This window comes from Petromyzon marinus, chromosome 16 (assembly GCF_048934315.1).
Source record: "Petromyzon marinus isolate PM22_M1 ecotype Great Lakes invasive population chromosome 16, UKy_Petmar_22M1.pri1.0, whole genome shotgun sequence".
NCBI classification, from domain to species: domain Eukaryota; kingdom Metazoa; phylum Chordata; class Hyperoartia; order Petromyzontiformes; family Petromyzontidae; genus Petromyzon; species Petromyzon marinus.
In genome coordinates this window covers 3,844,481-3,858,749 of record NC_133682.1, presented here as the reverse complement: position 1 = coordinate 3,858,749, position 14,269 = coordinate 3,844,481, and the positions used below count along the sequence as shown (strand labels likewise).

The window sequence follows — 14,269 nt, the reverse complement described above, 5'->3', positions numbered from 1 at the left end:
ACCCTGGTGGTGAGATGTCAACTCCCTCCCCTGGTATACAGGAGGTTGTGGGTTGGATCCTGACCCTGTGGTTGAGTGGAATTTTTTCAGGATCCTCTGGTTTTTCCCTCCACATTCAGAAACATGCGTTTTAGAGTATTTGGCTGCTATGAACTATCATTTGTGTGTCAGGCTGCTTCTGAAAAAGAGATATATAGCTAAGTGGGTCTTACCTGGTAAAATATTTTTTTTAGTTTTAAATACATTATTTTCTATGCCTTCTTTCTCCACTTAATGCCGATTGCGCTATCTGGATCATATAATGAGTTGAAGAATCCATCCATAAATTCTCTAACCCCGCTTGCTAGAGAATGGCTCACAGAAGCGTACATTGCAGAACTCCTCGTGGCCTTTGATGCAGAAACTAGGAGGCAGCACTTTCCCCACCCACACTACTAGTCAAACCAAACACAGAAACCGGCATTAGCCGAATTTAGTTAGGCATCAAATTCAAAGCAACGTATTTTTTACTCAACACGATAACTGGTTACCATGCAGAAATCATGACAACCCTGGTTGATTGCAGGCGCCGAAAACCCAGATTCAAACCCAAGATCAGCGGTGCCAGCTCAGCGCTCCCACATCTGTGCCACCTCTGCGTGTAAAGTACACAATATTCCATACTCTTTGGTTCTTTCGGTAAAGTCACGTAGTTAGAAATAAATTAAAATAAAACAAATCACGACGTTTTGATTGCAACACAAGTTGTGCAGTTACATTGGGGAAACGAAACGACATGTCTCGGACCGTGTCCGCGAACACAAGGCAGATCTGAAACACGGCAGAACCAATACCTCTGCCGTGGCTGACCATTGTTATAACGCGGTGGGCTCGCACGATATTGTTTTTTTGAGACCAAGGTACTCTGCAAACCTTCTGGCTACTATCAAAGGTTTGTTCATGAAGCCATCCAGCGATATAAACAGACATAACTTCAACCGAGAAGATGGATACAAATTGAGCAATCATTGCAAGGATGTTATTAACCAGGTAAAACCGTTAACTGCTTGATGGCTGTGTCTATCATACCTGCCGGGTGCTAGTCTATCTTTCCGAGTTAATTTCCCCCCGCATCCCCAGCTTTCTCGGCTTGCCACTTCCAGCCCCGCCCACTTGCCCCCCCCCCCAGCCTCATGTCCCCTCTCCTAGCGCTCACGCAGCACTCCCCCCCCCCTCTCTCTCCCCCCTTGCCCCTCCCCCCTTCTTAACTTTATAACCTCTTGCCACGGCAGCTCTCTCTCTCCTACTTCATAAAAAAAAAACATTCTTGCTGTGGGTTTACCACCTGATGACGATTGCTTGTGTTGCAATCGAAACGTTGTGATTTGTTTTATTTTTATTTATTTCTAACTAGGTGACTTTACCAAAAGAACCAAAGAGTATGGATTCCTGCAGTCACGAAAGCTTCAAATCAAGCTTACACAATATTTCATTGGACATTTATAGATATGCTACAAGTCTCCATATGCAAATGTTAACATTAAAAGCAACATCCGTTTTTTTAATTCATAAAAGACTTGCTAGAGGAAGTGGAACAATGAGGGAGGGTAGTACAGAGGGATATCTGTGCAGGTGGGAGGATCTCATGTTATAATTAGTAAATGCTACTGCAGGGCACTACTTTGTCAATGTACGCAGCTTGCATTTAAACTATACATTAACTTTTTTATGTCTAAAACATCAAGTAAGCTTTGATATGTGAACTTGTGTGTGTATATATGAAAGACAGAGATCCTGCGTAAAGCTGAAACAGACTGTTGGGCAAGTGCTGTTAGAGAGCACCTATGATGGCTGGCATGGCACACGAGTGGATGGGTGGCGAGCACCATGCCCGGCCGCCTTTGTCTTCCCAGTGGGGATGTTTACACATTGCACCAGATACTCATTTGAGGCTGAGTCTACCTAGGGGATGCCCATACCAGTTCAGATAATCATCACTGGTGTTGGCTGTGAGCAGGAATCGAACTCGGGTCGCCGGGTTCGTAACGCAGTGTGCTAGCCGCTGCACTACTGCTCCTCACATATATATACACACACACAAACAGCTTCAAATATGATGTGCACACATAAATATATTAAATTACTAGCTATTGCAAACTTAAGTCTTCACTTCAATCACTTCTGTTTTCTAACATCCTAAGACTCATACAACTATCTTTGCCCAATATATACGACTTCAAAGTAATAGAACATATGCTTGTAGCAGCCAGTGAATGCCAGTGACCTTATATAATTAAAGTAATTATTAGTAGCACTGCTCAAAAATTTGTGCTCACAGGTGTGCGCTCTGAGTATAGATAAATTAAGCTATTGAAATTACTTAAGTAGTTCTATAATGTCAACTTCCAGGGCTGCTCTCTGATACAGGGTGATGTACAGATAACTTCAAAGCTGTGAATGGAAGCTTCATCTCGGTGACACGAGGTCGATTGGAATATCATTTTATGGGGGTGGGGGTTGGTAGTAGTAATAATAATAAAGCGGTGCTTACTCCGGCTGAGCCAGTTGTGATCGTTACGCGGACACCAAAACGGAACTGGGTTTGTCATGGTCCAAAAATGATCCTCATTGATCCAGTTTTAAATTAATATTCCCCTAGACTGTCTTGAATTGTCTATATTTTTGTAAAAATAGGTGGGATGTGGTGGGGGGGGGAGTAACGATGTTAAGGGAATGCATTTCTTTAGAAGCCACGGAGTTTTGTATACAAGCGGTTTCAGGATACATTGGAAGGTGACAGAGGATGTCCTTACCTGGCTGCCGAGGTGCTCGTTTTCTCTTGAAGGCAGCTCCTGACTGCAATGCCTCCATCAGACTGTCCATGACACCTGTCTCATCTCCATCTGTGTGTGTAAGCGCGCATTTATTTGTGTATGCCGCACGCATGCTTGTTTTACACGGATTCACAAACCATTTTGCTTTTGAGGGTACATTAAATTACATTGTGGCTGACAGTGTTAATTCATATTAACGTCACAGAGCAATCTTACGTTTCAGTAGAAACCCTACACATATAGTTTAGCATACAGTAATCTAGCACATGGAATATGGTAACAATTGATTCACAATACAATCCCTTTAATCTTATGGATTATCATTTTTCTGGTGGGTGGGGGGGGGTTTGGAAGATCTCTATTGACATTCGTGAACAATTCAAAATAAATGCATCTGTATCGTTCGTTTGATTCTTTTAAAGATTAAAATGACAATGCTTGAAAAATATATAGCCCTTCGACGTTTCTTTCGGGTTGTATGCCAGCGTTGATTTAGACGATGTCTGACGTTTCTCTCCACGTACTGGGAGTTTCTGCGCACGATGGGATCATCCTCGCAGCAGCGTTTTTTGGCTCTCCATAGAACAAAGACAGTAGTCACCGCATCGCGCAGCGCTTTCAGGTGCGCTTCTGCGGCCGTCTGGAACGCTCTTCCTTCCGATATTAGGAGACCGCTGGAGCTATGCACTTTTAAAACCAGATTGAAAACTAATTTCTTGAGAACAGCTTTTTGTGTCGAGTTTGTTGTCCTTCCCCCGCACTTTCGATTATCTCGGTTGGCTACGTACGGTGCGAAATAATTTTAACATTCATACATGCATCTTCAGTAACTGAGATCAGTTCTTTGAAAGACTCCCACATCACATGGAGAAACATTTTGGGCATCGAGCCGACATGGACAACCTTAAGCAGAATCTTGAATACCCACAAAGAAATACTTGTAAAAAAGAGGACCAAAACTGAAAAGAACATACCGTAACATATATGCATGTATATACATATGAAATATGACAATTGTGATACCTTCTAGTAACCGCTTTTTATTTTGCTTCTCAAGTCGTTCCTTCTCGGCCCTCTCTTTGGCGAGCTGTGCTTTTTGTATTTTCTCCTCTGCCTCTCTCCGTCTTACGTTATCCTTCACTGCTTGCTGGTGGCCCATGGGGCAGGGGACAGGGTTTCATCACAGAGGGGAAGAAAAAAAAGATGTTGACAAATAGAAGCTTTAGTACCCAACAGAAGACAACATGCATTCCGTTAACCATGAATAGCAGGGTACCCAAGCACACACTAATAAGAATTGTTTTTTTTTGCTGTCATCATTTTTGATTTGGGTTTTTTTTTTAAGAAAAATAAACTGCAGCATTCCTAACCTTGTGCAAACCACAACATACGATTACATTTTACAACACTTCAAAGACAATGAGGAATGAATGATATGAAAAGGGGAGTAAGGGATAAAAAAACAATAACAAAAGCAACAGAAATACCAGAATTTCCATTAACTCCTTGTCTAAATATCAACTGTAGACTGCCCTTTTGCAAAGGGTGAAGAAACATTTCAAAACATCTCTCAGAAAGCGCACCGGAAAAGACAGAGGCAGATCAAACCATGCATAATTTAGAGGGCCTCCTTGCCTTCCTCCTGGTTTGATAAAGTTTACCAGAGTCACCGAGGGTCCCAGTAGGATTCAGGCAGTCTCCGGAAAGTGCAGAATTCTGCTTCCAACTGCTGCATCTGCCAAGTTCAATGCTCCCTCAGTTGTCCGATTTTGTTTTCCGTTAGTGCACACGAATTGAATGAAGAGCCAGCATCTGGTTGTCACAACGGTGCTTTTGAATGCATCCCTAATTTCTTTGGGCACTCGCGTATGAAAAACGGCGCCACGTGAAGGCAGATGAAAGGAGGTGTACCTGCACCGCATTACAAATCCTGCACACGTCTCAATTCCAAATGCCAGTAAATAGGAAAATAAGAGGACACAATGCAGTTGGAAGTGAATTATACGTAAAATTAAGAGCGAGAGATATGGTGAGGCACGGCGGGCATGCACTTGCATGGGCCCATGTACTCCGTGCATCCCTCCGTCATAAAGCCGGCCTCCCGTTGCTTCCACTGAGCACATTTTCCCCGCACGAGAGGCAGTGCAAATTGGCAAAAACGAGCGCAGGTAATGAGGACATCAATTTCGTCATCAAGCTGTCAATCCCATAATTCCCTCCCTCATTTCGCTAAAGCCCCAAGTCTTTTCATACATTGCAAGAATCAAGGTAATAAGTATGTGCTTCCAATTCACTTCAGATTGAGGCTATAAAAAAAAATCTGTCCAATAACCAATAAATGGCAGATATTTTTGTTCAATTATTATTTATTTCTTTGCTTTATTTTTTCTTTATGTTGAAAGAAAAATCACTCAAGACATGGGATTAATTTAATAGTGAATATCGTTTAGACAGCGATGAACAATTCAGACAACTTACACAATATTAAACTCCATGCAAATGCTCCATTTTCACAAGTCAGCTATATTCATGTTTAGAATATAAACGTAAAGTTTAGTGCGATGCAATGTTCTTGAAAGCTGGTGAAATACCATCCAAAATCGTGGCCACCTGCACAACTCATAATGAGGTGCAGGGAATGCAAGCAGTGATTAATTAGACGCTAAGTGCCATTAACGATGCCGGGCTGCCCGCAATTATCGGAGTACGGGGCACGGGGTGGGTTGTCGGCATGCTGAAGCCTGATCCACACATGCTCGCGGCTTCACAGAGGTGAGATTAGTTGCCGAAAAAAGCACGCTTGCATTAAGGTCACTCGCTTTAAATACTGAAGGGGCTGATCTGTGACCTGGCATGAAGCACACCGCTTGCCTAAAACTGCAGTGCCGTTTGATGTAAATTGAATCTGGCGAGCAAACACGCAGCATTAAAACAACAGGCAATAGTTGCAGTGTGATGATTGCAGCGGATCATGCTTTATTTACACGTACATGCAATGCAGTGCAGCTTTCTCCTCTTAGGGATTACAGCATCTCGCTGTTGCTTGAAAATGCTTGGCCGTTAATCTGTCTAAATTAGTATTTCTGACAGAATGCTGACCCCGCTGCACAGTGATAACTGAAGACGACAGCTGGGAAGGTGACTGTCAAGTGCGGGATGGGCTCCGGTGCAATCTGGCTATAAAATGTATTGCAAGCCAGTTTGTACCGCTTATAAATATTACCGTTTCATTTTATATACGATGCATATACGCTCACACACAACACTGTGGATGTATTCTGTCCTAAAATAGATTCAATTCAGGCTTTAATTGCCACAGCCATCCAGTAGCTCCAGCTGTAGGGTAGGCTGTAAGTGGTAGAGCAGGAAATGAAAAGGCGATGACATACAAAGGCCCAAAAGATCACACCTGCCACCAGGTTAAGGGACACTCGTGCGCAAGCCCTTCGTTTCATCTGGCTGCCTTTGCGAAAGGAAGAACATATATATTTTGTATGCCTTGTACAAAACTATAGCTTTCATGATCAAGAATTCATCCCAATGTGGCCATCTCAATTTCAGCAATGCATTTTGGCAGATGAAAATCTTCCCTCGGCAGTTCACGGCCTGTTACTTTCTCCTCTCAATCTGTGGCCTAAGCACTTGCATCGTGCTCAGACTGGATAGGATTAAAGCGATATCGATAAGGCCACACTCTGAGTTACCCACCGGATTAGTGGCTGTAAACAAGTTAATCTCTTGCAAAGTCAGACCCATTCGCTCCCAGGTAAGCCAGTTGGCCAAATGGAAATAAAACCGGCGTGAATAAATCTGCAGGCCAGAAGGTACATGTTCTGTGCAGTGCGGATGCTGCCAACTATTACATGCTTACAGCGGTGATTGTGGGAGTATATAAAGCACGTGTCAAAATCGAATTGCAATGTTGAAAGTAAATAGATTTTTGAGTATCACCCAAATGTTATCGTCAATACAATTAGGATGATTGCGTGGAATAAAATTGTAGCGACATCGCTAGAGGTCGCTGTGTGCATGTGGCCAGTCCACACAATGGACTGCCAGCATGGACACCAGTGGCATCCTGAGCTGGGTGCAATGCCAGCTCTAGAGGATAGGGTGCTGGGGGAGGTGCCGGCTTCGGGAACGAGGTTCCACGGGGCCATGGAGGACACGCGACCGGGGACGTCCACCCGAGGGACCCCAAAAAGGGGGGCTGGGGGGACCACATGTCCATGCAAGATCCTCATCGACGGTTCGAGAAGGGGGCCGTGGCTAGTGGTGGAGCGAGCCAGTGGGACCGGCTGTTGTTGGGATCCCGAAGAATCGACGTGCTGCCTCCGCCTCAAGACAAGACCAACCCGGGACCTGGACCCAAGCTGGGGGTCCCCGTCCGTTGGAGCTGGAATTCCCGACGAAAGTTTCGGGTTTCCTGCCGAAAGCTCCCGCCAACCAGGAGCCTCCACGTCGCAGCCCGCGCAAGTGGCCGCCATTTTGTTTTCGCAGGAGAGCGGAGTTCCCGCCAATTCCGAGGCTGCACTGCGATCGACGGTGTCTGCCCTACCTCTCCAATGCCAACTGCCCGCCCTCAAGGAATTCTCAGCCGCTGGAGGCGACTGGGCGGCCTTCCAGCGGCGCATCCTCTCCAACAGTGAGATGGCGGGGTAGACGGAGGCGGAGGCGCTGAGGGCGCTTCCCGCCGCCCTGGACGACGATGCCCTGGCGGCGTTCATCACCATCCCGCCGGGGGACAGGGCTACGCTGCAGCAGGCGCTCAAACAGATGGCGGCAATCTACGGGCCGCCGTCCAACACGTGCCATCGCTTCGCTGCACGTAGGTGGGGGGAGGCCAAGACGCCCCTCGACATCCGCAGCGCGCTGCTGGCGTTGGCGAAGGCAGCCTTGCCCAGGATGGACCAGGAGGGTCTCGACTCCCTGGTCCTGGAGAAGCTGCTGGCGTTTGCGAGGGATCTCCGCGTCGTCATTCCGGCCGTCGACGACCTGTGTTCCCTACAAGTTGCTAAGAGCATTCAGGCTCACCTGCTCTTGCAGCGGCGTGTATCCCGCCTTGTGAGGCGCGGGATACATCTGAAGTCACGGAGCCGGCTCAAGCCTGCGCGTCAACTCAAGGGAGAGGTTGGCGAAGGGACGGCATGGCATGTCGGGACGACTTCCAACGCCGGGGGAGGACAACACCTCGTCCGGGCCGCAGCCTCGCCGCCTGTTTTAACTGCGGCCTGCCGGGATACATTGCGTCGGATTGCCTTGTGCCTCGACGTTGCCTCCCGGGACCACCGCCGTTGTCTGCCCGCCTGCCCTCCTCTCCACTGCACCTTAAGGTGAGTCGCGAAGCATCACACACTCGGCCTACAATTCAACCTCACTCATCTCGCTTCGCGGGTTCCCGTTCGCGTCGTGTGTCAGTGAGGGGGGGGGGGTTCGGAAGGTGACTGGGCTGACTGGCCACTCCGGCCAGGTCAGTGGTCGGAGCTGGCCCATAGAGTAGTTGCCGCGACCGCGGATTCGTCTGTTGTTGTTGGTTCAATTGAGGGGGTAGAAATCAGGATGCTCGTCGACACTGGTGCGTTGGCGACCATCCTTTTTGAACTGATTTATAACATTCTGCCCGCTAAATGTCGTACACTATGCCCCGTTGACATTCCATGCTTCGCCGCAAACGGTGGATCATTGGGCATCATTGGCAAAATTTAGGCGCAGGTGTGTATTGGCGATGCCAAATTGACAGGACCGGTTCTCGTATCGACGTCCCTTGCGGTTCCATGTCTGCTCGGGGTAGAATGCCGGTAAAAATCCTCACTGACCAAGGGTGCATTGAATTTCCGTCAGGCCGTCGTTTGGATGCGCATGCCCAATGCCACCGTGCAAGCGCTGGTGTAAAAAACTGTTTGGATTCCCCCTGGCACGCAAATGTTGATTCTCTTACGCTTGCGCAAGCCATGAGACCAGACGGCGACGGCCGGAGGGATGCTCTTGGGACCCTCCAATAAGGCCGCGAAAGGATTGACGTTAGTTGGAGCCCAGACCCTGGTGTCCAGACCCTGGTGTCCAACGACCTGGAACCCTTCATCCAGGTTCTCAAAGCTGGGTTGGACACATCCATCGTTCAGGAGGGCACCGTGTTAGCCCATGCGTCGCCCGCACTTCACGAGCGATGCGTTGTTGGGGGTGTGGGGATCGAGTCGAACGCGCATCTGCGCAAGGGTCCGGATGACGGGTGGTTGACATCGCTGTGTGCAGAGAGTGTGGACTTGTCCGAGTCCCAAAGGGATTAGTTGGGCGTGATCTTACGCGAGTTCGCCCATGTTTTTAGTACAGGGAAATTTGACATTGGCCGTACCACACTTTTGAGCCACCATATCGATATGGGCGACGCCGCTCCCAATTCGGCAGAACCCTTACCGGCTGAGCCCTGCGGAGAAGGAGCATGTACGGCTGGCAGTTGATGAGATGTTGCCGCTGACGTCATCTCGCCATCCACCAGCCCATGTGGAGCCCCTATCGTCCTTGTTAAAAACATGACGGTAGCTTGCTCTTCTGTGTTGATTTCCGAAAGCTCAACAAGGTATCCGTAGCGGACGCTTATCCTCTTCCTCGGATGGACGATTCCCTGGACGCCCGAGCGGGCACCCACTACTTCTCTACCCTTGATCTCCTGTCCCAATTTTGGCAGTTGCCACTGAACGAAGCCTCTAGGCCCAAAACAGCCTTTCGGACACCTCAGGGCCTGTTCGAGTTAAATTGGCTTCCGATCGGGCTCCACTCCGCGCCGGCTACGTTCCAACGATTAATGGAGCTGGTCCGAGCTGGACTTCAGTGGGACTCATGCTTAATTTACCTTGACGATGTTATCGTCTTCAGCCGTACATTCAAATAACACCTTGATCGCTTACGTGCTGTTTTTCTAAAACTGCATGCGGCTAATCTCAAATTTAAGCTACAAAAGTGTCACCTTATTCAAAACTCCGTGCAGTACCTCGGGCAGTCAGTATGATGAACCCCAACAAAACCGCGTGTCCGAACTTGGCCGACCCCCACGTCTGTGGGGGAGTTTTATAGGATTTGCGTCCTATTATCGCCGTTTTTTCGCCGGGTTCGCTACCATCGCAAAACCCCTCCACAGTATCGCCCCTACTTGTACGGCAGACGTTTCACGGTGCGCTCGGACCATGCAGCGCTACAATATGCTTTTGCGTATTGAGCAACCGTCAGGCCAACTTTCGCGTTGGTTGGAGGTCCTTCAGAACTACTTCTTTGCGGTTTGCTATCGAAAAGGCACTCAGCATACAAACGCCGAAGCCCTGTCGCGATTGGCCCCAACCGACAGGTGCGCGTGTTTTTCCGGCTCGGGGCGCTGTAAAATGCAAACCGATTACTTGCCCCCGCCCCTCGTGGCGGCAGCTGAGGCGGACGCCCCCGTTGGAGCCGATGGTCCCGCGGTGCAGGATGCCGTCCTTGGGCTAGCCCTCACAGAGTGGGGGCGCCTCCAGGTCGAGGACGCCTCCCCGGTTAAGATGCGTCGCCGTGTCAAGGAGACGGATGGGGGCAAGAGTCGTGGCGGTGTGGCCTCTATTGTCCTGTGGGACGGTCTGCTAATGTATTGGGACGGGGGCCTGCGCCATCACGCCGTTGTTGTTCCCACTGCCCTACGGGGATAGGGTCATTTGGGCGATCCATGAGCGGCCGCTGCACTTGCGGGTGCACAAGACTCTCACCACGATCCAGCTTCATTTCTTCTGGCCGGGCACGGCGGAGGACGTTGCAGATTTGTTAAAGGGATGTGTACAATGTGCACGGCGGAAAAGCCCAGCCAGGCCCCGTTGTCCGCCGTTGCAATCTATTCAGGTCTCCCGCATTAATGAAATGGTTGCTCTTGATATCCTTGGTACATTTCCCACCACCCCTCGTGGAAATAAATATTTGTTAGTCGGCGTAGAGTACTTCTCACACTGGCCGAAGGACTGACCGCTCCCCAACCAATCGGCGGTGGCCATCTCTGAGGTGTTCCTCAATGGCTACGTGATGGACAAGGGTGCCCCTGAGAGTCTTTTGACCGATCAGGGCAAAAATGTATCTTTTAAATTGCTGCGGGAGGTGTGCGACTTGTTAGGAACTAAGAAGGTGCGTACGTCGCTAAACTACCCCCAGACTGATGGAATGGTAGAAAGCCACTATTGGATGAAGGCCTTCTCAAAGTTGTCGCCATCCCTCGTGGACCTGCGATGTCACAATTGACAGGAGCTAATCTATCCCTTTGGCTGCCATTCCATTGTTAGTCTCGATCATCATCCCTTTGAGCGGTGTCCTGCCCAAGCCCGCGTACTTTTCTCAACAGTCAAGGAGATGTCTCTTAACGTGCCTATGTTCCCTGATCCATGTGTTCCTATTACTGTCTCTCAGTGTAATTTCACGCATGCACCTTCTCTGTGATTCTTTGCGGATTTTTTTTTTCAATTCACTTTCTCAATGCCTATGTTTCTGATCCGTGTCATAACAGGTAATACACGCTGAGTTAACACTTTCTTCCCTAGGCTGCAAAAATAGGCTAAAAAATAAACATGAGCAAAACAAAAGTCAAAATAACATCTGCCGGAGAAACACAACTACAAAACAAATCAAAGTATTTAGGATTAGGGGAGTTATTTAAGGATGGCCAGAATCAAAATGATAAATAAAAGAAGCAGACAACAGCAAGTTTGATTGGTTTGGTGTCAGTCATCAGAATTACATGACCATACTTCATCACACTGGGCAGTGTTGGTTGACTTGCGCATTAGTTTAGCAGAGTGGCTTGCAGCACTACTACTGGACTATGTAATACTACGGTACAAGTGTGCTGATGATGGAAGCTTTATTAAATATTCAGTATCGTTGAAAGGTAACTTTAGGTTCGTAGTAATAGAATATTACATTTCCATTCCTTTACCAAAAAAAATATGTATCTCATGTTATGCTCTATTCTTATGTTCCGTACATATCAAGGATTTTCTCAGTTCTTCACCCGAGATCAAAAACTCGCCTCTGTCTTGGTGCTCGCAAGTGCAAAGATAATGTCTGTCCAACGCAAAATATTTAAACGCAGCTGGAGCTGCTCTTGCTCCTGCCTGTTAAATTTGGAGTTAATGTCAATTTCACTGAGGAATTTAAAAACCCTGCCTTGTATTCCAGGACCACTTATCACCACAAACAGGTGCCCGTGAAAATCACGCTGGAGACAACAATGAAATGAAGAGATTGTTGGTCAAGCATTATTTTCCCACGTTTCAGCGAGTGTTTTTGTTAATACCCAACTGGTGGCATCACACAGTTTTGTGCAAAACACGGTAACGTATATAATTAATTTAAAAATGTAACACTATTTCACGGACGAAAATACAAGTTGCCCATAACCCCCGCCTCTCCCCTTCAACAAATAAAATCCAAAGGTGTTTTTTTTGGTTTGGCGATGATAATAATAACAGCAAGCAGCAATAAAAATCAACATTGAACGTATTTCTTCTCGATCGGCTGCACGAGCCAGACATAATTTTTCAGCGCTAAACAGCCACAAGCAAAAGGGCGGAAAATAATAACAGGGTTTCTTAAATGCCAGACGCTTGTGCATAACAAATGCAGTGGAGGCCTCATGCAAGGAATTGAAATTCAAACAGTTGGCATTGGGCTAAGCGGGTCATTATGGCCATTGAAGTTTTCAGCATGCACCATGTAAGGCATGTTTTCTCCTTGTGACATTTCGCACTGGCATTTTACCTAGCATTTAATTAAGAGGACATACTCCCAGTGTGTGTGTGTGTGCGCACGTCCGATGAGCATGTGAAGATATGTGCTGCTCTCCTGCTGTGTGTCCACGTGCAGCCTTTGCGCTTAGGAGACTCGGTATGATAGTATTGCGCACTGGCTATTGTTGCCGGTGCATTGTTTGCTAAGTGATGACACGGATACCACTAACAATGTTTCTGCGTAAACCACTGCAGGGAACATTAGGTCGCAATATAATTTTCTGCTACCATTGTAAAGCGCAAATGTGCTGTAACTAAAAAAAAAACCTTCCTTATAAACCGATGTTAATCAATGGATTGTAAACAAATTATGCTAAAGCCGCCTTCAGCCAGGGCACAACATGGTTGCATTAAATGTATCCAAACAGAAGAAGCAATTCAACGGGTCACCGTGACCAATTAAGGCAAGAGGCAATATAACAATACGTGTCGACGCTTTCAGATGATCACTTGAATTCACAGAGGAGCCAGCGGGCAGAACTGACAGGCAGAGCTGCTCCAACGGTAGCGTCTTTGCTGGCCATGTGACCATTTGGAGAATGGGCTGAACATGAGGCCACATTTCGAGCCATCGCTGAAATCTACGACTAACGATCATTACTCGCATTGTAATTCCCCCTTCTAAAACACAAGCTCGGTGAGAGGTGCATTCCTTTTGATGGCCGGTAAAGTTTTCAAATCAGAAACGGAGTGTTCATGTTCGCCACCCACAAGCTTTGTCATCGCCGAGGGTAGATTCACAAAGTGTCGAGCGTAGAGGCCATGAGCCAAAAAAATAATCATGCGCGAACAAAAAAAGGCATCACTAATGTATTCTTGCTAATGGTACATATCGGAACTGTAAATGTCGCCTGGAAATGCGTGAGAAACTTTACAATAATCATAAAGATAACGATCGCTATAACGTTGATAATTGTGTTTATGTACATAATTATGCAGACGGCATTGCTCACTGGGGCAATAATACATTCCGGAGAATGACGAAAAACTTGATATCTAAATTCATGGATTCAAAACAGCTACATCAATCAAGATCACGCAACCGAAAATAAACGTGGGAATGAACGACAAAAACAAACCAAACGCTGCAATCGATCATTACAACAAAAACTGCACCAACGGTGTATTGCGAATGCGTGACAGATGCGACTCACCATGAACATAGAGCGGAAGTTGGTGAGGTCTCCAAAAAACTCCTCCACGCTGACTTTCTTGGTATTGAAAACAAAGTACTCCCCAAGGCCATCGAACAGCGTTTGCATGTTGTCGAACATGAGCGCCAAGCGACCGTACTGCTCGCGCGCCTTCTCCACAAAGCCATGCTGGCCCCCGCCGACAAAAAAAAACAGTCAAGGAGCCAAAGAGTGCGCCAGAGGAGGAGGTGGGCGGCAGGAGGGCCATGCAGAGAAGGCCCCCTTTTTGCCGAAGCCTCGGTGGTTCTCGGACAGCCAAAAACAGTGAGCAAGAAACCAAATCGACAGAAACTCAATTAAATTTCGAAAGTGAAAGACTGGCTGTATCAATTCATCAGGCAGGAACATTAAGCATTATTTTAAAGATTGGATTGCATACACCCGTAAACTATTTTTTTTTCTTTCTCAAAATCCCAAAAAGCTTGACAAGTTCAAATACTAATCAATTAGTTGTGTCAAACTTCTGATTACT

General features: G+C 47.2%; 1 protein-coding gene across 2 annotated transcripts in view; it reads right to left on the bottom strand.

Annotated features, from left to right (window-relative positions):
• Positions 1 to 14,269, bottom strand: part of LOC116942767 (protein diaphanous homolog 1-like) — a 123,752-nt gene that overhangs the window by 21,342 nt on the left and 88,141 nt on the right. For both annotated transcript variants that reach the window (XM_032955025.2, XM_032955026.2), the window contains 3 exons: positions 13,759 to 13,923; positions 3,837 to 3,960; positions 2,793 to 2,882 (listed from right to left, as the gene is read on the bottom strand). In XM_032955025.2, the coding sequence (XP_032810916.2) occupies positions 2,793 to 2,882; positions 3,837 to 3,960; positions 13,759 to 13,923 (379 nt within the window). The remainder of the gene's footprint in view (positions 1 to 2,792; positions 2,883 to 3,836; positions 3,961 to 13,758; positions 13,924 to 14,269) is intronic.